The sequence below is a fragment of the Mobula hypostoma genome, chromosome 8, assembly GCF_963921235.1.
Source record: "Mobula hypostoma chromosome 8, sMobHyp1.1, whole genome shotgun sequence".
In the NCBI taxonomy this organism is placed as follows: Eukaryota; Metazoa; Chordata; class Chondrichthyes; order Myliobatiformes; family Myliobatidae; genus Mobula; species Mobula hypostoma.
Genome location: NC_086104.1, coordinates 100,227,639 through 100,250,686, shown reverse-complemented (window position 1 = coordinate 100,250,686; position 23,048 = coordinate 100,227,639). Strand labels below are relative to the sequence as shown.

At 44.4% G+C, this 23,048-nt stretch overlaps 1 protein-coding gene across 1 annotated transcript; it reads left to right on the top strand.

Moving 5' to 3' along the window:
* The first annotated feature begins 1,161 nt into the window (after nt 1-1,161).
* LOC134350186 (endonuclease domain-containing 1 protein-like) lies at nt 1,162-22,691 on the top strand. The gene is made up of 2 exons (XM_063055163.1): nt 1,162-1,613; nt 19,295-22,691. Exons 1-2 carry the CDS (start codon nt 1,305-1,307, stop codon nt 20,024-20,026), a joined length of 1,041 nt encoding a protein of 346 aa, XP_062911233.1. The 5' UTR covers nt 1,162-1,304; the 3' UTR covers nt 20,027-22,691.
* The last annotated feature ends 357 nt before the right edge of the window (nt 22,692-23,048 follow it).

The following is a 23,048-nucleotide window of genomic DNA, read 5'->3' as shown; positions in this document are numbered from 1 at the left end:
TTTCTTCCCGGACCTCCTGTCCCATGATCCTCTCTAATCCCCTTCTGCCTATCACCTGTCCAGCTCTTGGCTCCATCCCTCCCCCTCCTGTCTTCTCCTATCATTTTGCATCTCCCCCTCCCCCTCCAGCTTTCAAATCCCTTACTCACTCTTCCTTCAGTTAGCCTTGACGAAGGGTCTCGGCCTGAAACGTCGACTGCGCCTCTTCCTATAGATGCTGCTTGGCCTGCTGCGTTCACCAGCAACTTTGATGTGTGTTGCTTGAATTTCCAGCATCTGCAGAATTCCTGTTGTGTGCACTTTTCTATCTTATTTTAACTCTGTCCCAACGTTTGTTGAGTGTGTTGCAGCCATCAAATTCTAAATTTGTGTATGTTTACAAAATACAATTAAGTTGGTCAGTAAAAGTATTGAAAATATTTTCTTTGTACTTTTGTCAGTTAAATAAAGGTTCATGTGAATTAACATATCACAGATTGTTGTTCTTATTGCATTTTGGAAAATATCCCAACTTTTCTGGAAATGGGGTTTGTAAGACTTTGACAAATCTCTACAGATGCGCAGTGGAGAGTAACCTGAATGGATGCCTCACAGTCTGCTATGCAAACACCAATGCCCAAGGATGGGAAAGCTGACAAAAAGTGGTGGATACAGCCCCGCCCATCAGAGGAAAAGCCCTCCCCACCTCTGAGCAGATCTACAGGGTGCAGCGTCCATGTCAAGGACCCCCACCATCCAGGCCGTGCTCTCTTCTCACTGCTGCCACCAGGAGCTTTAGGTCGCACACCACCAGGTTCATGACCGGTTATTACCTCTCGGCTACCAGCATGGATAACTTCACTCACCTCAACACCGAACTGATTCCACAGACTCACTTTCAACGACTCCAGAGCTTCATGTTCTCAGTATTATTTATCTGCTGTCTACCTGTTTATTTACATACTTCAATAATAAGTTTACTTTGAACTTTGATGGCCTCCTCACTGGGACAGTGATGCATAAGGAAGTACTGAAGTCACTCCCCAAAGCCGGCCGCAGTTGCATGGGCTCAGCATTTTCAGCAGACCAGGCAGCAGAAATCTGCTGACTTTGCTCACGTCAGCAATCACTATTCTCGGAAGGAACAGTGAGTTTCTTCCCTCTCGCCATATAAAACTAGAACAGAGGAGCCTGAATGAGTGGCTCACTCTGCTTTGTGCTCCCTCATTCCAGAAGGTTCCGTCTTGCAGAACTTTCCCCCAGGAAACTGCAGTGACACAGATCGTCAGCTTGTCAACCACGGGTTGAAGCCCCCTCTGCTCAGCATGGCCATTGGGCTCGGCGCTCTGGTCTGGTTCCTGCTCCTGGCTACCTCCCACCCTGGGACAGTGCAGGGGACGGTGGTTCAAAACTTCCAGGAATGTCACTCTTTCTTCAAGGACGGGATCCCACCGCAGGGATTCGAAAACATGGGCAACCTGGTCAGGATCTGTCAGAGGAAGGAGAACCGCTATCACTTCGCCACTTTGTACCGGACAGACCTGAGGATCCCAGTCTACTCCGCCTACATGTATCTGAGAGCCAGGGACATGGTGGAAATTCAGAGACCTTGTGACTGGTTTTATGAGCCTCAGGTGAGATACAGCAGCTGCTAAGGTTTGTGTCCCCGTGGGCATCGTTTTTTTTGCATACAAAAGCGCAGTCAAGGAGAGGCACGGTGGACCCATGAGTAGAACCATTGCCTCAGACTGCCAGAGACTCGGGTTCGATCCAGTTTCTGCCGATATCTGTGTGGAGGTTGCTTGTTCTCCTTCCAGCCACATTATTTCCTGCAAGTTTCTGTTTTCCCAAGACGGGCAGTTATGTAGAGTCACAGAGCACTGCAGAAGCAGAAACAAGAGCAGGACCTTCCGCCCATCGAGTCCATGCTAAGCTACCTGACCATAAGACCATAAGATACAGGAGCAGAATTAGGCCATTTGGCCCATCAAGTCTGCTCTGCCAGTGGTTGATCCATTTTTCCTCTCAAGATCCTGTCTTTCCCCCACATCCCTTCATGCCCTGACCAATCAAGAACCTATCAACCTCCGCCCTAAATATACATGAAGACACGTCCCCCACAGCTTCTGGCAATGAATTCTATAGATTCACTGCTCTCTGGCTAAAGATATTCCTCATCTCCATTCTAAAAGGACGATTTTCTATTCTGAGGCTATGTCATCTGGCCTTAGACTCTCCCACCATAGAAATATCCTCTAACATCCACTCTATTGAGGCCTTTCACCATTCTATTGGTTTCAGTGAGGTCCCTCCCTCATTCGTCCATCCCCATCAGGTGGTTGTCCAGTCTCTATAACCCTCCTATTCCCATCAGGTGGATGTCCAGTCCCTATAACACCCCCATCCCCATTAGGTGGATGTCCAGTCCCTATAACACCCCCATCCCCATCAGGTGGATGTCCAGTCCCTATAACCTCCCCTATCCCCATCAGGTGGCTGTCCAGTCCCTATAACACCCCCATCCGGTGGATGTCCAGTCCCTATAGCCTCCCCCATCCCCATCAGGTGTATGTCCAGTCCCTATAACCCCCCTATTCCCATCAGGTGGATGTCCAGTCCCTATAACACCCCCGTCACCATCAGGTGGATGTCCAGTCCCTATAACCTCCCCTATCCCCATCAGGTGGCTGTCCACTCCCTATAACACCCCCATCCCCATCAGGTGGCTGTCCACTCCCTATAACACCCCCATCCCCATCAGGGGGCTGTCCAGTCCCTATAACACCCCCATCCCCGTCAGGTGGATGTCCAGTCCCTATAACCCTCCCCACCCCCATCAGGTGGCTGTCCAGTCCCTATAACTCCCCCATCCCCATCAGGTGGATGTCCAGTCCCTATAACACCCCCATCCCATCAGGTGGATGTCCAGTCCCTATAACCTACTATTCCCATCAGGTGGATGTCCAGTCCCTATAACCCTCCCCATCCCCATCAGGTGGCTGTCCAGTCTCTATAACCCTCCCCATCACCATCAGGTGGCTGTCCAGTTCCTATAACCCTCCCCAGCACCATCAGGTGGATGTCCAGTCCCTATAACACCCCTATCCCCATCAGGTGGATGTCCAGTCCCTATAACCCCTCCATCCCCTTCAGGTGGATATCCAGTCACTATAACACCCCCATCCCCATCAGGTGGATGTCCAGTCCCTATAACCTCCCCCATCACCATCAGGTGGATGTCCAGTCCCTATAACCCCCTTATTCCCATCGGGTGGATGTCCAGTCCCTATAACCTCCCCTATCCCCATCAGGTGGCTGTCTAGTCCCTATAACCCCTCCATCCCCTTCAGGTGGATATCCAGTCCCTATAACCCTCCCCATCACCATCAGGTGGCTGTCCAGTCCTTATAACCCTCCCCATCACCATCAGCTGGCTGTCCAGTCCCTATAACACCCCCATCCCCATCAGGTGGATGTCCAGTCCCTATAACACCCCCATCCCCATCAGGTGGACGTCCAGTCCCTATAACCCCTCCATCCCCTTCAGGTGGATATCCAGTCCCTATAACCCTCCCCATCACCATCAGGTGGCTGTCCAGTCCCTATAACCCTCCCCCTCACCATCAGGTGGCTGTCCAGTCCCTATGCCCCTCCATTCCCTCATCAGGAAATTCTCAAAGCTCTCTGCTTATTTCAAGGGCAGAATTCCCACCCTAAACCTCACCCGTGCAGATTCGACATGACATGACATGACCTCTAAAGATCTGAGAAACGTCTATAGATGGAGAGTGGAGAGTATCCTGACTCTTTGCATCCTGGTCTGGTATGGAAACACAAATGGCCAGGATTAGAAAGGTTACAGAGAGTGGTGGATCCAATCCAGTCTATCACAGCCAAAGCCCACCCCACCTTTGAGTACATTTACAGGGATTGCTGCCACAAGAAAACAGCATCCATCATCAAGGCATCCCACCATGCCATGCTCTCTTCACACTGCTACCTTGGGCAGGAGGTACTGCAGCCTTAGGTCCCACACCACCAGGTTCAGGAACAGCTATTGCCCTTTAAACATCAGGCTCCTGAACCAGTGTGGACAACTTCACTCACCTCAACTCTGAACTGATTCTACAACCTGAAGACTCACTTTCAAGAACTCTTTACAGCTCAAGTTGTCAGTACTGTATTATCTGTATTTGCACAGTTTGACTTCTTTTCTACATTGATTGTTTATCAGTCTTTTTTCTTAAAATTCTCTTGTATTTCTTTTTCCCCAGTCAATAACTGCAAGAAAATGAATCTCAATTTAGTATATGGTAACCTTGAACTTTGAGAAGATCTCATTATTGATCTGCGACAAGCTGAGTCAGGAAATACAGAGACTTCCTCTGTATGTGTATGAGACAGCAAGAGATATTTTGTGTGTGTGTGTGTGTGTGTGTGTGTGTGTGAAAGGGAGTTGGTGTGTGTATACGTATGTACATGCGTGCATGTGTTTGTGAGTGTGAGTGTGTATTTGTGTGTGTATGTGTGACAGTGTGTGTAATAGTGTGAGTGTTGTTGTGTACTGATCAGCTAGGTCTTCTACTATACAGTAACCAACTGCAAAAAATTCAGAGTGGATCAAATGATAGGCTTATTTATTATTTACTTACAAGGTAAGTCTGCTTCCCTACATTAAGTTAGTAGCTCAAATAAACCACTTTTACAGAGACCAGTAATTAGTTTGTTCCATTCCATAACATTTCTTCCTTATCTGGAACCGTCTCTGGTTCCTGGCATCTATTCGCCAATCAGTCTAATTGCCTTTAGAGGCTCCTTCCCCCATGACAGCTCTGTCTTCTTTTACTCTGTTGTCAAAACATTCCTGCCATAAACGAACATCTTGATATAAAACACATACAGACTTCTTGTAAGCCTCCGTCCAAACTAGCAAAGCACTCTGAAATCACACAGGTTCCATTTTGTCACATTGCATTTTACAGAAGTTATAAATTGATAAAGATTTCAAGGTTACAGATATACTGTATTTCCACATTTGCCCTCGTTTGTCAGATCATGATAACAAAATTTTCTCCAATACACAACTGTTAAGGTATGAGTACAGTAATCAAAGTGATATTAAACATTACTATAATGATACAGTCTCAGAACTTCAGTTAGGCAAAATCCATTTTTCTAGTCCACACTGCCAGATACCCATTTTCAATATCCTCTCCTTTTTAGTCCTACTATACTGCACAAAATTCACAAAACAATTACAGCTATTATTATTGTACCAATGATTATACCATAAGGTAGAATAGTTGCCCACCATCCCCTTCCTAGAAAGTTATAATTGTGAAACTGATCTCCCATTGTTTGGTGCCCTCTTGGATTTGAACACAAAGTGAGTTATGTCTTCGGATTCATCTGGTATGTAAATACAACGTTCTTGTCCAATCAGGGCACACTTGCCTCCTTTTTTGGATAAAACAAAGTCCAAAGCCCTTCGGTTTGCAATGCTATTGTACAGACCACCGCCGATTCTGCCAACAATTTAGATATTGTTTATTCGATCGAGAGCATGTGCAGTTTCACTTGTTAACTTTTTCCAGTGCTGGTGCCATGTTAATCAGTTCCTGTGCTGCTTTACCAGTTCCATAGGCAAGTGTTACCTTTCCCCAAGGACAAGAATGACTCTATTTACTCAGGGCATAGCATTGTCATATGGAGGTATATACCATCCTCTAAATCACTTGTTTCCAAATTAATATCCTCATCTTCCCCCAGTGACATTCTTGCACTGAAAAGGGGAGCAAGGGGGTCTGTGTTTTTGAGTCCTATCATGTACCAAACATTTCCAGGGCAGCAGGCTTGGACCAAATCGAGTAACAATTCATCTCTGTTTCACTAAAGGGTACGGGTAAAAGGGACACACCCATTTCTACAAACCCAGCAGCTTGAGATATTGATCCTGTTTGCATGTCGTAAGTCATTCGTAAGAAAGCACTCAAGGCAGTTACACCTGCCAGAGAAAGGACACGTGCTAATCCAACTGCTGTCATTAGGACTTTGTGTTTTTTACATCGTTATGCACTTTCTTACAGTCAGAGACATGAACTGGTGACGGCTTTTCTCTTACCTTGATCGTTGTATTGGTAACCAGCAACATCTGAAATGGTTCTTCAAATAATTATTTCTTTCAAATGTCTGTATCACCACGAAATCTCCAGGCTCGATGTGTGGGACTTATTGTCTGCTGCTGCTTGCTGGGCTTCCTTTAACTGTTGATGATATTTGTTTTTTTTTAGAGTAATGCAATGGCTCAGAATCCAGGTTATTTACATCCATCTGCTTAACTTCCCATGGCATATCCGTGTTACGCAAGGGCCATCCCGTTATGATTTAGTGTAGGGACAAACCAATGGTTCTACTAGCAATAGCTTGAAAAGTCATCAGAACCAAAAACAGAACCTGTTTCCACTTCAGTCCTGTTTTCTCATACATTTTACTAAATTTGTTTTAATTGTTCATTTCATCCTTTCCGCTAGGCCTGCTGATTGAGCTACAATGGAAATGTTGATCCACCTGTAAGGCCTTGCATATTAATTTAATGACTTTACCAGTGAAATGGCTACCATTGTCTCTAGATTGTGTCCAGGTGATCCCAAATTGCGGGATTATTTTCTTTAACAAACATTTCGCCACTGTAACTGCATCATTTGTTCAACAAGGAAGTGCTTCAACCCATCGTGAGAAGACATCTAAAATGACTAATACATATTTAGACCCTTCCCATTGAGGCAAATCAGTAAAGTCCATCTGTAAGTGTACAAAGGGGTGAACTGATGCCAGAGTATGAACCCCTGATTTCCCTGATTCTGTAAAGCTCAAATAATACATTGTCTATAGATTTGTTCTGCAACTTGAAATATTGCTTCAATCCAAGTCTTAATCAACGACAGGGATAGGGTATGTCCGAGACAATGAACTTCTGGTCATATAAACTGCTTTGATACTTCATGGTCTTTCTTAGTTAGTTTATGTAAAAGGTGAGGCAGTCCTGCTCACCAGCTCCCTTGCTTGGGGAAGTCGACAGGATGGACTGTATAAGAGTCGAGTCCCCGGGAAACTCTTTACCTTCCTTCATTTGCAATTTACATGCCAAAACGCTGATTGCATTAAACTCAAAGTCAATATGTCAAAAGTATTGAGTAAAATATTTTATTGTTCTATAAAAGAAAACAGTCTTGTTAGTGATGCAAACACGAGAAAATCTGCAGATGCTGGAAATTCAAGCAACGCACACAAAATGCTGGTGAACGCAGCAGGCCAGGCAGCATCTATAGGAAGAAGTACAATTGACGTTTTGGGCCTCCTCTACTGTCAATATGAAGCCACACTCAGTTTGGAGGAACAACACCTTAGATATGTAAAAAGGAAAAGACTGGTAAAGACAAATGTAGGTCCCCTACAGACAGAAACAGGTGAATTGATTATGGGGAGCAAGGACATGGCAGACCAATTGAATAATTACTTTGGTTCTGTCTTCAGTAAGGAGGACATAAATAATCTTCCAGAAATAGTAAGGGACAGAGGGTCCAGTGAGATGGAGGAACTGAGCGAAATACATGTTAGTAGGGAAGTGGTGTTAGGTAAATTGAAGGGATTGAAGGCAGATAAATCCCCAGGGCCAGATGATCTGCATCCTAGAGTGCTTAAGGAAGTAGCCCAAGAAATAGTGGATGCATTAGTGATAATTTTTCAAAACTCGTTAGATTCTGGACTAGTTCCTGAGGATTGGAGGGTGGCTAATGTAACCCCACTTTTTAAAAAAGGAGGGAGAGAGAAACCGGGGAATTATACACCGGTTAGCCTAACGTCGGTGGTGGGGAAACTGCTGGAGTCAGTTATCAAAGATGTGATAACAGCATATTTGGAAAGCGGTGAAATCATCAGACAAAGTCAGCATGGATTTGTGAAAGGAAAATCATGTCTGACGAATCTCATAGAATTTTTTGAGGATGTAACTAGTAGAGTGGATGGGGAGAACCAGTGGATGTGGTATATTTGGATTTTCAAAAGGCTTTTGACAAGGTCCCACACAGGAGATTAGTGTGCAAACTTAAAGGACACGGTATTGGGGGTAAGGTATTGATGTGGATGGAGAATTGGTTAGCAGACAGGAAGCAAAGAGTGGGAATAAACGGGACCTTTTCAGAATGGCAGGCGGTGACTAGTGGGGTACCGCAAGGCTCAGTGCTGGAACCCCAGTTGTTTACAATATATAATAATGACTTGGATGAGGGAATTAAATGCAGCATCTCCAAGTTTGCGGATGACACGAAGCTGGGTGGCAGTGTTAGCTGTGAGGAGGATGCTAAGAGGATGCAGAGTGACTTGGATAGGTTGGGTGAGTGGGCAAATTCATGGCAGATGCAATTTAATGTGGATAAGTGTGAAGTTATCCACTTTGGTGGCAAAAATAGGAAAACAGATTATTATCTGAATGGTGGCCGATTAGGAAAAGGGGAGGTGCAACAAGACCTGGGTGTCATTATACACCAGTCATTGAAAGTGGGCATGCAGGTACAGCAGGCGGTGAAAAAGGCGAATGGTATGCTGGCATTTATAGCGAGAGGATTCGAGTACAGGAGCAGGGAGGTACTACTGCAGTTGTACAAGGCCTTGGTGAGACCACACCTGGAGTATTGTGTGCAGTTTTGGTCCCCTAATCTGAGGAAAGACATCCTTGCCATAGAGGGAGTACAAAGAAGGTTCACCAGATTGATTCCTGGGATGGCAGGACTTTCATATGAAGAAAGACTGGATGAACTGGGCTTGTACTCGTTGGAATTTAGAAGATTGAGGGGGGATCTGATTGAAAAGTATAAACTCCTAAAGGGATTGGACAGGCTAGATGCAGGAAGATTGTTCCCGATGTTGGGGAAGTCCAGAACAAGGGGTCACAGTTTGAGGATAAAGGGAAAGACTTTTAGGACCGAGATTAGGAAAAACTTCTTCACACAGAGAGTGGTGAATCTGTGGAATTCTCTGCCACAGGAAACAGTTGAGGCCAGTTCACTGGCTATATTTAAGAGGGAGTTAGATATGGCCCTTGTGGCTATGGGGATCAGGGGGTATGGAGGGAAGGCTGGGGCGGGATTCTGAGTTGGATGATCAGCCATGATCATAATAAATGGTGGTGCAGGCTCGAAGGGCCGAATGGCCTACTCCTGCACCTATTTTCTATTCCGTCTGGGTAGCCTCCAACCTGACGGCATGAACATTGATTTCTCTAACTTCCGTTAATGCACCTCTTCTGCTTCTTACCCCATCCCTTATTTATTTATTTATTTATTTATTTATTATTCCTCCCCCACCCCTTTTCCTCTCTCTGTCCCTCTCACAATCACTCCTTGCCTGCTCTCCATCTTTCTCTGGGCTCCCCTCTCTTTCTCCTTAGGCCTCCCGTCCCATGATCCTCTCCCTTCTCCAGCCTTGTACCCTTTTGCCAAACAATTTTACAGCTCTTAGCTTCATCCCTCCCCCTCCTGTCTTCTCCTGTCATTTCGGATCTCCCCCTCCCCCTCCCACTTTCAAATCTCTTACTATCTCTTCCTTCAGTTAGTCCTGACAAAGGGTTTAGGCCCAAAACATCGACTGTACTCCTTCCCATAAACAACACACATCAAAGTTGCTGGTGAACGCAGCAGGCCAGGCAGCATCTGTAGGAAGAGGTGCAGTCGACGTTTCAAGCCGAGACCCTTCGTCAGGACTAACTGAAGGAAGAGTGAGTAAGGGATTTGAAAGTTGGAGGGGGAGGGGGAGATCCAAAATGATAGGAGAAGACAGGAGGGGGAGGGATGGAGCCAAGAGCTGGACAGGTGATAGGCAAAAGGGGATACGAGAGGATCATGGGACAGGAGGTCCAGGAAGAAAGACAAGTGGGGGGGGGACCCAGAGGATGGGCAAGAGGTATATTCAGAGGGACAGAGGGAGAAAAAGGAGAGTGAGAGAAAGAATGTGTGCATAAAAATAAGTAACAGATGGGGTACGAGGGGGAGGTGGGGCTTTAGCGGAAGTTAGAGAAGTCGATGTTCATGCCATCAGGTTGGAGGCTACCCAGACGGAATATAAGGTGTTGTTTCTCTAACCTGAGTGTGGCTTCATCTTTACAGTAGAGGAGGCCGTGGATAGACATGTCAGAATGGGAATGGGATGTGGAATTAAAATGTGTGGCCACTGGGAGATCCTGCTTTCTCTGGCGGACAGAGCGTAGATGTTCAGCAAAGCGGTCTCCCAGTCTGTGTCGGGTCTCGCCAATATATAGAAGGCCACATCGGGAGCACCGGACACAGTATATCACCCCAGCTGACTCACAGGTGAAGTGTCGCCTCACCTGGAAGGACTGTTTGGGGCCCTGAATGGTGGTAAGGGAGGAAGTGTAAGGGCATGTGTAGCACTTGTTCCGCTTACACGGATAAGTGCCAGGAGGGAGATCAGTGGGGAGGGATGGGGGGGACGAATGGACAAGGGAGTTGCGTAGGGAGCAATCCCTACGGAATGCAGGGGGGGGAGGGAAAGATGTGCTTAGTGGTGGGATCCCGTTGGAGGTGGCGGAAGTTACGGAGAATAATATGTTGGACCCGGAGGCTGGTGGGGTGGTAGGTGAGGACCGGGGAACCCTATTCCTAGTGGGGTGGCGGGAGGATGGAGTGAGAGCAGATGTACGTGAAATGGGGGAGATGCGTTTAAGAGCAGAGTTGATAGTGGAGGAAGGGTGGCCCCTTTCTTTAAAAAAGGAAGACATCTCCCTCGTCCTGGAATGAAAAGCCTCATCCTGAGAGCAGATGCGGTGGAGACGGAGGAATTGCGAGAAGGGGATGGCGTTTTTGCAAGAGACAGGGTGAGAAGAGGAATAGTCCAGATAGCTCCTTCCCATAAATGCTGCCTGGCCTGCTGTGTTTTATCAGCATTTTGTGTGAGTCCTGTTAGTGAAGCAACTTTTAGGATTTAACCCAAATATTCCAAACTTTGCAAAATTGTTAATTTCAAATTCCCAATTTAACTGTCTATCAATGAGCAATTTCCCCAAATCCTATTTCCCTCAGAAATGTGGACATAGCATAGCTGAAATACAGGTGCTCAACTTTCCATTTTCTTAACCTAGATTCCAGATGGCCAGTGTGTAATCAGAGTTTCTCTAAATCAATCACATGGAAAACAAATAAAGAAACACAACTCAAAAACCACAGACAAGACAGAACAAAATCCATGCTTGTACCTTTCTTCCTCTAGAACCTTCACAAATAACTGCAAAGCTGAAATGAACAGTGAATTCTCAGGTTTCACACATTTTAAAAGTAACCATGGAGGGAAAAACTGCTGCATGGGGGTCCTGACATATTAACACATTTTTAAAACACAAAAGCGAATTCACTCCAGAATAAATTATTTCACTCTGGTCTAAAGCACAAGATTAATTGCTTTGCTTTTTTCCCCTTTCCCTCTCCCGCTCTGTCTGTCTGTCTGTCTCTCTCTCTCTCATGCTCCAACCATTCACGCTTTAAATCATTCCGGAAAATTTCTAAGGGTTAAACCATTAACAGGATTTTCAGTTACAATCAGACAAAATTGAGGAAATAAGTTATTTTTAATACTTTAAGATAAAGAAATGTTCTAAGTTATTTATCATGCACAATTAAACATTACCAGAGAGCAGATTGTGCATTGCTCTCTTGAAACAGCTCTATAAAATCTTCCCCGGGTACTTATATCCTCAGCAATATCCCCCATCTGCCGTGGCCCGAACGGAGTAGTGTATGTTATATTTTGGTTTAGAGTTCCTTCCCCCGCTCCACCCTCTCTGATAGTAACTGGGGGGGGGGGGCAATCATGCGGACGGTAACACAGGCTCTTCTTGGTTGTATGTTGGCTGGGGGCCCTCAGAAGGAGAGTTCTCATCATAACCATATCTGATCACCCTATCTGCTAAACCACTCCAATTCATATTTCCATATTCATCCTGCTGCCCTCTTCCAGATCCAAAAGCATATATTACTCCTCTCTGCGCAGCAAGTTGGCTCTGCAGCTTTTGCATCGGTTAAAGAGTTTGTATGATCTCCAGTGTTGCATTACTTTTCATGTACCGATTTCTTGTATCACATTCATAGCTGCCTTTAAGTCACTACACTGTTTCTTCAGCCCCTCCACTCTGGTCTCAGCTACTGGGCTGCTTCCTTCTGTTTATTCCTTTCTTTAACCAGCTTTTCACACTGGAACTGAAACCGATACATACAGTAAGTCAAATCCATACTCCTCTGCGTCTACAAATCGATAAGTTTTTCTTTTTGGATCAGCAAAAGTTTCACCATGCCCCATCTTTTACTTTATTTTTTTTGTTCTATTTACGTTTACCAATATTCCACCAACTTACCAGTTTTCACAACAGTGTCCTGTTGAGTTTAATACATTTCAGTATTTAGTTCTGCCACCCTTTCAATATTGGATGGTTTACCAATTTGCTTTCTCATGTTACCTCAGTAAAATTCCACACGACACCGACACTAGGCCAACCTGAGTAAGTGTTTCCTACACTGAACCATTCAATTTGTTTGCTCACCTTTTTCCACATGTTCCAGACGCTAAGTTGACATGAATTATTCACCTTTTTTATTTCTCAAAGTAACTGTTGTCATGCCAAATGCATTGGAATCAGAGTGAGAGAAACTGATCCACACAAGGCCATAGCTTTGATCACAGTGTATAGGGCAAAAGGAAGACAGAACTGAAGTCTGGCTGCCAATAGGGAGAATCTGCAGAAGTGAAAGTAACTTTCTTTTTTTGGCGATTGCTACTTTTGAGCAGGTTTGCCCCAGACAGTCCCATCCTCGGGATTCTCTCAGTCACTGTCACACCTAGTCAGGCGATTCTTGGAGGAACTTCCAAATTATGTCATCTACCATTCAGCTAGGTCTTCTAATTTACAGTAACAAACTTCAACAAATTCAGAGTGGATCAAATTATATGCGCATTTATTACTTGCAAGGAAAGTCTACCTCCATATGTTAAGTTGGTAGGGAGCTTTAATCTTATAGCTCAAATCAAACCACTTTTATAGTTTTACAGGGACCAGTAATTAGTTTGTTCTGTCCCATAACATTCCTTCCTTACCTGGATCTGTCTCTAGTTTCTGGCATTTCTTCTCCTATCAGTTCATTTGTCTTTATAGGCTTCTTCCCCCATGACAGCTCTGCTGCCAAAACATTCCTGCCGTAACCATACACTTTGATATAAAATACACACAGATTCCTTGTAAGCCTCTTTCCAAACCTGGGATCACACAGGTTCCATTTTGTCACATTACACTTTACAAAAGTTATAAATTCATAGAAACTACAGGATTGCAGAGTGTGTGTGTGTGTGTGCAAGAGAGAGAGAGAATACATTTGTATGTGTACGTGTGTGTGAGAGAGAAAGTGTGCGTGTGTGTGTATCTGAAAGAGAGCGAGAGAGGAGAGTTGGAATGAGTGTGTGTGTGAGTGAAAGAATGAGTGTGAAACACTTTGTATGTGAGTGTAAGTTTGCATGTATTAGTGTGTGTAAAGGAACTAACTGTTTATAAATTGGTTGAAAACTGAACAGTTTAGAGACAGGAGACTGCAGATATTGGAATTGGGACCAATGTACATTCAGTGTCAGTGTTTGAAATATTCTAAGAACGATATACTTGTACATAGTAAGGAAAGTCATGGATATTAGATTCATGCAGGAAAATGACACAGAAATGAAAGATCACCCATAGTCTTACTGAATTTTATGACAAGTGTCACGAACCCCGTGACGGGAATAAAGAACCAGCAGAGATGGAAAGTGCTTTGGAGTCTAGTATTGCTATAAACTAATAATATTTATTAATAAGTATGCAATACCATAAATATCAACGTAAATAAATCAAACAGGTTAGCAATGATTATATATAAGCAGGTAAATCAGTAAGTGTGGAAATAGATGTATGAAAAAACCAAGCTTCTTTAAGTCTAGGGGTAAAAAGACACAGTCTTACGATGTTGAGTAAAGTTCAGTTCAGTTCAGTTCGTGGTATTTAGTCGAGTAGCGATGGAGAGAGAGAGAGTGAGTTGAGTCTTCAGGTGAGCTGTTGCCGTCAATCTTCTCGTCGTCCTCTGAAATCTTTCACAAGTCACCAACTGTGACTTTAACAAAGGGGACCGGTTTTCCTGTGGTGGAGCTATCACTCCGGCAAGGGTGGACACATAGACAACTCCCCACCAGTCAACACCTTGTCCTTCACTGGTAGAGCAATTGGATCGATCCGCCTGATCGATCTTCCAAAACCCACTTTCTCTGCAGGCACAACAATGCTCATTCAGTGTCCAGATCATGTGTCAAAGGTCTGTATCATCTGACCTCCTATTTATTTCCCTGTGCTGAGCATCACCTGTCATTCAAAGAGTCCCTCCTTCCTTCGTCTGTGAGGACATGCAAGCAGGCAACAAGTCCTTGAAAGTAACATCAATAATGTGTTGTCGGTCACCATAGCAACCTTCGAGCTGCTCAGTGTTATCTCCAAAGTAAAACTCCAAAGTTACCTCTTGTGTCCTGACGTGACAGTCCAACCGTTAATCTTCGTCTCTCTCTCTCTCTCTCTCTTTTCAAAACAAACCATCGATGATAAATGACTCTCTCTGTCTCTCTTCAAACAGTTAACAGAGGCACTCCTGGATCCCCTCACATAAGATTGAGGGGCTGAATGGTCTAACCCTGTTTCTGTTTGTTCTGCTCTAATAATGAAGGAACTTGCATCCAGTTGCCACTTTATGGACACCTTCTCACTACAAATTGTCTCCTCTGAAACTGCTGAGTAACATGGGATGTTACAGTGCAGGAGGAGACTATTCCACCCAACAAGTCTATGTCAGTCCTGGGAGAGTTATTCCATCAGAACCATTCCCCAAATTTAAACAGATGCTGAATATTTCCAGGATATTCCATTTTTACCTCAGATTTTCAGCATCTGCAGTTACGTGACTTTCAATAGTTAATGTCGAGTTTATAGTCATCTACACGAGTACATGTACAGACAGGTGAAATGAAAAATCTTTCTTGCAGCAGTGTCATTGGCACAAAGCATCAGATAAACAGCATTCACAATAAAAATGAATTAAACACAATAAAAAAAAAATTAGATTATATAAATTAAATTATATTATATACAGGTTCCCCCCCATCCGAAGGTAGAGCGTTCCTATGAAATGGTTCGTAAGCCGAAATGTTGTAAAGCGAAGAAGCAATTACCATTTATTTATACGGGAAAATTTTGTGAGCATTCGCAGACCCAAAAATAACCAACCAAATCATGCGAAATAACACATAAAACCTAAAATAACAGTAACATATAGTAAAAGCAGGAATAAACAGCCTATATAAAGTAGAAATACTTCTCTACAACGATTGCCTGCACAGATCTCCGTAGCGAAAATCTCACGCAAGTGCTGTTGGCATAAACGCGCTGTCCAGCAACCTTTAAACTATGAAGCTGCCAAATCTACCAAATAATAAGTAAAAATACACAGCCTATATAAAGTGGAAATAATGTATGTACAGTGTAGTATCACTTACCAGAATTGGGAAGACATCGAGCACACTGATGATGGTGTGTTCGACTGAGTCGCCGCAGGCTGGGTGGTGCAGTGGCCCCCACCCTACGGGCCGCCGACTGATACGTTGCCGCGAAGCACGCAGGGGTAGCAGGAGGCACACAGCACATCTTTAAGAAAAAAGCTGAAATAAACATGCTAATTAATGAGGTGCTGCCCAGCACGTAAATGTCGGCGCAGATCAGAGGCGATTGCTGATTGCATCGCCTCTGATCTGGGCCGACAATTACGTGCTAGGCGGCACCTAATTAACTAGCATGTTTATTTCGGCTACCGCTGCGTTCTTTGCGAATCGGTACAGTATCTGTCCAGGGCCCGGGTGTTGGGGTAGTGGGACACAGGGGTGTCATCTCATCATCGATCAGGGCAGGCAGCTCATCTTCTCCTATGACTGCCTGCCTCGATGTCGAAGGTAGAGGTTCGTTGTCTGCTGTGGCTGATGTGGAAGGCTTGGCTTAACTGCTGAGCCTTGTGCATTTTCCTATCATACAGTTGTTTGTAAGCTCTCAATCCATCCTGCAAATATCCCCTAAACCTACGTACCCTTTCAAAATTGAAGTCGTACTTTATCATTGCAGTGAAAATCTCACGCAGTTGCTTCACTTTCTGCATTCGGTTTCATAGAAAATAGGTGCAGGAGTAGGCCATTCGGCCCTTTGAGCCTGCACCGCCATTTATTATGATCATGCCTGATCATCCAACTCAGAACCCTGCCCCAGCCTTCCCTCCATACCCCCTGATCCCCGTAGCCACAAGGGCCCTATCTAACTCCCTCTTAAATATAGCCAATGAACTGGCCTCAACCGTTTCCTGTGGCAGAGAATTCCACAGATTCACCACTCTCTGTGTGAAGAAGTTTTTCCTAATCTTGGTCCTAAAACGCTTCCACCTTTATCCTTAAACTGTGACCCCTCGTTCTGGACTTCCCTAACATCGGGAACAATCTTCCTGCATCTAGCCTGTCCAATCCCTTTAGGATTTTATACGTTTCAATCAGATCCCCCCTCAATCTTCTAAATTCCAACGAGTACAAGCCCAGTTCATCCAGTCTTTCTTCATATGAAAGTCCTGTCATCCCAGGAATCAATCTGGTGAACCTTCTTTGTACTCCCTCTATGGCAAGGATGTCTTTCCTCAGATTAGGGGACCAAAACTGCACACAATACTCCAGGTGTGGTCTCACCAAGGCCTTGTACAACTGCAGTAGTACCTCCCTGCTCCTGTACTCGAATCCTCTCACTATAAATGCCAGCATACCATTCGCCTTTTTCACCGCCTGCTGTACCTGCATGCCCACTTTCAATGACTGGTGTATAATGACACCCAGGTCTCGTTGCACCTCCCCTCTTCCTAATCGGCCACCATTCAGATAATAATTTGTTTTCCTATTTTTGCCACCAAAGTGGATAACTTCACATTTATCCACATTAAATTGCATCTGCCATGAATTTGCCCACTCACCCAACCTATCCAAGTCACTCTGCATCCTCTTAGCATCCTCCTCACAGCTAACACTGCCACCCAGCTTCGTGTCATCTGCAAACTTGGAGATGCTGCATTTAATTCCCTCATCCAAGTCATTAATATATAAACAACTGGGGTCCCAGCACTGAGCCTTGCGGTACCCCACTAGTCACCGCCTGCCATTCTGAAAAGGTCCCGTTTATTCCCACTCTTTGCTTCCTGTCTGCTAACCAATTCTCCATCCACATCAATACCTTACCCCCAATACCGTGTGCTTTAAGTTTGCACACTAATCTCCTGTGTGGGACCTTGTCAAAAGCCTTTTGAAAATCCAAATATACCACATCCACTGGTTCTCCCCTATCCACTCTACTGGTTACATCCTCAAAAAATTCTATGAGATTCGTCAGACATGATTTTCCTTTCACAAATCCATGCTGACTTTGTCCGATGATTTCACCGCTTTCCAAATATGCTGTTATCACATCTTTGATAACTGACTCCAGCAGTTTCCCCACCACCGATGTTAGGCTAACCGGTCTATAATTCCCCGGTTTCTCTCTCCCTCCCTTTTTAAAAAGTGGTGTTACATTAGCCACCCTCCAATCCTCAGGAACTAGTCCAGAATCTAACGAGTTTTGAAAAATTATCACTAATGCATCCACTATTTCTTGGGCTACTTCCTTAAGCACTCTAGGATGCAGACCATCTGGCCCTGGGGATTTATCTGCCTTTAATCCCTTCAATTTACCTAACACCACTTCCCTACTAACATGTATTTCGCTCAGTTCCTCCATCTCACTGGACCCTCTGTCCCCTACTATTTCTGGAATATTATTTATGTCCTCCTTAGTGAAGACAGAACCAAAATAATTATTCAATTGGTCTGCCATGTCCTTGCTCCCCATAATCAATTCACCTCTTTCTGTCTGTAGGGGACCTACATTTGTCTTTACCAGTCTTTTCCTTTTTACATATCTATAAAAGCTTTTACAGTCAGTTTTTATGTTCCCTGCCAGTTTTCTCTCATAATCTTTTTTCCCTTTCCTAATTAAGCCCTTTGTCCTCCTCTGCTGAACTCTGAATTTCTCCCAGTCCTCAGGTGAGCCACTTTCTCTGGCTAATTTGTATGCTTCTTCTTTGGAATTGATACTATCCCTAATTTCTCTTGTCAGCCACGGGTGAACTACCTTCCTTGATTTATTCTTTTGCCAAACTGGGATGAACAATTGTTGTAGTTCATCCATGCAACCTTTAAATGCTTGCCATTGCATATCCACCGTCAATCCTGTAAGTGTCATTTGCCAGTCTATCTTAGCTAATTCACGTCTCATACCTTCAAAGTTACCCCTCTTTAAGTTCAGAACCTTTGTTTCTGAATTAACTATGTCACTCTCCATCTTAATGAAGAATTCCACCATATTATTTCAATTGTTATCCTTTCCTCTTCCAATTGCATCAGCTCTTCGTCTATCAGTTCTTGGTCATGGGATGCCAAAACCTCTTCAACATCATCTTCGTCAACTTCCACAAGCCAAACTCACTTTGTCCTTGCTTCGTTCACCACAATCGAAACACTTAATTATGTCTAATTTTACGCTAAGTGTAACACCCTTATTCTTTCAGGCTTTTCCGACACCTTAGAACTCATCTTGCTAACGGCTGCTCAATGCAACGAATCCGGGGCAGAGCGGCTGCTCGGGGCGCACGCTGCCTTTTATTGCCTTTTATCGTGCGCTGCCTTTCTTCGTCACAGTGAAAACACCTTCTGAAAGCGAAAGCAGGGTACTAACGTAGGTCTTTCGTAACAGTGAGGTTTCGTAAAGCGAATGTTCGAAAAGTGGGGGACACCTGTATATATATATGACCCTCTGCCTGTTCCCATGGGCAACGAGTACCCACCACCATCGGCTCTTATTGCCATAAACATACCCATCTCCTCACCTCCGTCTCATACCACTGGTCACTGAGTCCTCCACTGATGGGAACTACTAGAAAACTAGTTAAAACCAGTCATATAGAGGACCAGGAGTGATCTTTGGGCAGGTTACAATCAGTCCTTGTTCACCACTAGCCATGAGTATCCATAACCCCTGATCCCTTGATTGAGGAACTGAAGTTAATTGAGACCTCTCTTAGCTAATTTTATAAATAGTGAATATTTCCTGTGGACTAATTTCTGCTGGTTTTAGATTGATGATCCGACTGCCAGTCCTGAAATGGAATCCAGCAAGAACAAGAACAGTACAAAACAAGCAGTGGACACAGATTATGAAAAATCAGGTTATGACCGAGGACATCTGTACCCGTATACCTTCAATGCACAAGATAGTCCAGAAGCCAGCTGCACCCTCACTAATGCGATCCCCCAGACAGGTGAGGATAATAAGAAATGGTATCATTATGCGGAGAGATGCATTAAAGATTTGGCGAAGATCTGCTCCAACGCTGGCAGCCGGATGTACGTGGTAACGGGCTCTGCTAAATACACAGGGAGGAAAATGAAGAATAAGGTTGAGGTGCCTGGGCTGATCTGGTCAGCTGCTTGCTGTACCTCATCAGGGAGGCTGGAAGTGCTTAGTTCACCTGAAGAGATGGAAGTAACCCCAGTGAATACCCAGAAGGACTTCTCCATTGCATTCATGAAAGAGTTGCTGACTGGTAAGACTGTAACCAAAATGACAGTATTGCAGCTGGAGAGTAAACTGAAAGTGAAGATCTTTAACCAGTGCAGGGGAACAAGTCAAACTGATGAAGAGGAGAACTATCAAGAGGTGAACGCTTTGCTAAAAGAAAAATGGTGTGAGATTCCGGAACTCGAAAAGGATTCAGAAAGGAATAGACTGAGTTGGCTAAGAAAACTGGTGCAAGAGCTCAAGAGGGCATTTTTGGCATTTCTTGAATATTTTCTACCGCAAGACTAACAGCAAGTTATAGTTGCTTCTCCCTTCCCCCTTCTCTTCTTTTCCATTCCCCATTTGGCTCCCCTCTTACCCGCTTCTCTTCACCTTCCTCGTGTGTCCCTTCTCCTTCCCTTTTTCCCATGACCCACTCTCCTCTCCTAACATATTCCTTCTTCAGTCCTTGGAGTAGAAATAGGCCATTCAGCCCATTGAATCTTCTCTGCTATTCCATCATAAGAACATAACAAATGGGAGCAGGAATAGGCCATCCGGCCCATCGAGCCTGCCTGTCCATAAACTCAGCTCCATCCACCTGCCTTTTCCCCATAACCCTTAATCCCCCTACTATGTAAAAATCTATCTAACTGTATCTTAAATATCTTTAGTGAAGAAGCCTCAACTGCTTCCCTGGACAGAGAATTCCACAGACTCACCACTCTCTGGGAAAAACAGTTTCTCCTCATTCCTGTACTAAATCTTCTCCGCTGAATCTTGAGGCAATGCACTCTAGTTCTAGTCTCACCTATCAATGGAAACAACTTTCCTACTTCTATCTTATCTATCCCTTTCAAAATTTTGTATGTTTCTATAAGATCCCCTCTCATTCTTCTGAATTCTAGAGAGTATAGTCCCAGGCGATTCAACCTCTCCTCATAGGTTAACCCCTTCATCTCTGGAATCAACCTAGTGAACCTCCTCTGCACCGTCTCCAAAGCCAGTATATCCTTCCTCAAGTATGGAGACCAGAACTGCACGCAGTACTCCAGGTGCAGCCTCACCAGTACCCTGTATAGTTGCAGCATGACCTCCCTGCTCTTGAATTCAATCCCTCTAGCAATGAAGGCCAACATTCCGTTTGATGTATTAACCCTTCAACCCCATTCTTTGCCTACCGACACAACCGATCGACAGACGACACAATAGCCACAGCTCTACACACTGTCCTTGCACATCTGGAGAAACATAGGAACACAGAAAGCCTACAGCACAACACAGGCCCTTCGTCCTACAATGCTGTGCCAAATATGTACTTACTTAGAAATTATCTAAGGATGCTTATGTGAGAATGCTGTTCTTGGTGTAAAGTTCAGCATTCATCACCATAATTCCCGCTAGGCTTGACAAGAAGCTGAGACCCCAGCCTTCACCCTGCCTTGTGCAGCTGGATCCTGGACTTCCTGTCAGATTGTTGGCAGGTGGTAACAGTGGGCTCCCTCACCTCTGCCCCTCTGGCCCTCAACAAAGGTGCCCCTCAGGGCTGTGTCGTAAGCCCCTTCCTTTACTCTCTGTATACCCATGACTATATCGCCACCCACAGCTCCAATCTGCTAATTTAATTTGCTGACGACACTACACTGATTGGCCTAACCTCAAATAATAATAAGGCAGCCTGCAAGAAGTCATCACCCTGACACAGTGGTGTCAAGAAAACAACTTCTCCCTCAGTGTCACAAAAACTAAAGAGCTGGTTGTGCATTACAGGAGGAATAGAGACAGGCTAACCCCTATTGACATCAATGGATCTGGGGTTGACAGGGTGAACAGCTTTAAATTCCTCGGCATACATATCACCGGCTGTGTGGTGAAAAAAGCACAACAGTGCCTCTTTCACCTCAGAAGGTTGAAGAGTTTAGAAGCAAATCCCTTCCCCCTTTTCCTTTAGGAAGGAAGATGAGAAAGGCCACAACAATCAGAAACAGCAGCTTCTGTCTTGAAATTAACAAAAAAATCTTATTAATAATTTTAAACTTTCTCATTTACAAAAAGGTGTACAGTTCTGGTCACCTAACTATACGAAGGAAATCAGTAAGATTGAAAGAGTGCAGAGAAGATTTACTGGGATGTTGCCGGGTCTTCAGGAGTTGAGTTACAGGGAACAATTGAACAAGTTAGGACTTTATTCCTTGGAGCGTAGAAGAATGCGGGGAGATTTGATAGAGGTTTACAAAATTATGAGGGGTAAAGACAGAGTAAATGTGAATAGACCCTTTCCACTTAGATTAGGAGAGATAAATATGAGAGGACATGGCTTTAGGGTGAAAGGGGAAAGGTTTCGGGGGAACATTACGGGGAACTTCTTCACTCAGAGTAGTGGGAGTGTGGAACGAGCTGCCATCTGACATGATAAATGCGGGCTCACTCTTAAGTTTTAAGAATAGATTGGATAGGTACATGGATGGGAGAGGTCTGGAGGGTTATGGACTGGATGAAGGTCAATGGGACTAGCGGAATAATGTTTCGGCACAGACTAGAAGGACCGAATGGTCTGTTTTCTGTGCTGTAGTGTTCTCTGGTTCTGTGGTTCTAAGTATTGATGCAAATCTATGCATAAGGTCCATTGGGAAGTGATTTCCTCCTGTAGATCTTATGTTTTTTGCTTTACAGATTTGATTTGTTGGTTTGTATGCAATCCAAGTTACAAAAATGGATTTAATTATCGGATACTTCTTGTACACATCTTTAATGTAGTTTGCATGTGCTTTGAGTTACCCAGTTTGCATATATTTACAGATATACTGAAGATAATTTTGTCAATCAATTGCCAGTGTATTTTGTTAATTAATGTCTGCCTCATGAGCAATTCAGCAACAGCTGGACATTCAGTGTAACCAACGAAAGGTGGAGAGATCACAGATCATTAATTGTGAAGTTTGTAATCCATTGTGTGATTTTTCATCAAATAAAAATCTGCAATATATATTCCTTGTGTTAATGTCTGCAAACGATCTTTGGCAGTGTTGGGGATCAAACCTGTCACACACAGAAAAGGCCAAGGCACCATACAACCATGACTTAGAGTGGAAATAGGCCATTTGGCCCATCAAGTATGCTCCGCCATTCAGTCATGGCTGATCTTTCTCATTCCTATTCTCTCACCTTCTCTCTGTAACCCTCAACTCCCTTACCAATCAAGAAACTATTGACCTCTGCTTTAAATGCGCCCAATGACTTGGCTTCCACAGGCACCTGTGCCAATGAATTCCACAGATTCACCACCCTCTGGCTAAGGAAATTCCTGCTCATCTCCGTTCTAAAGGGATGT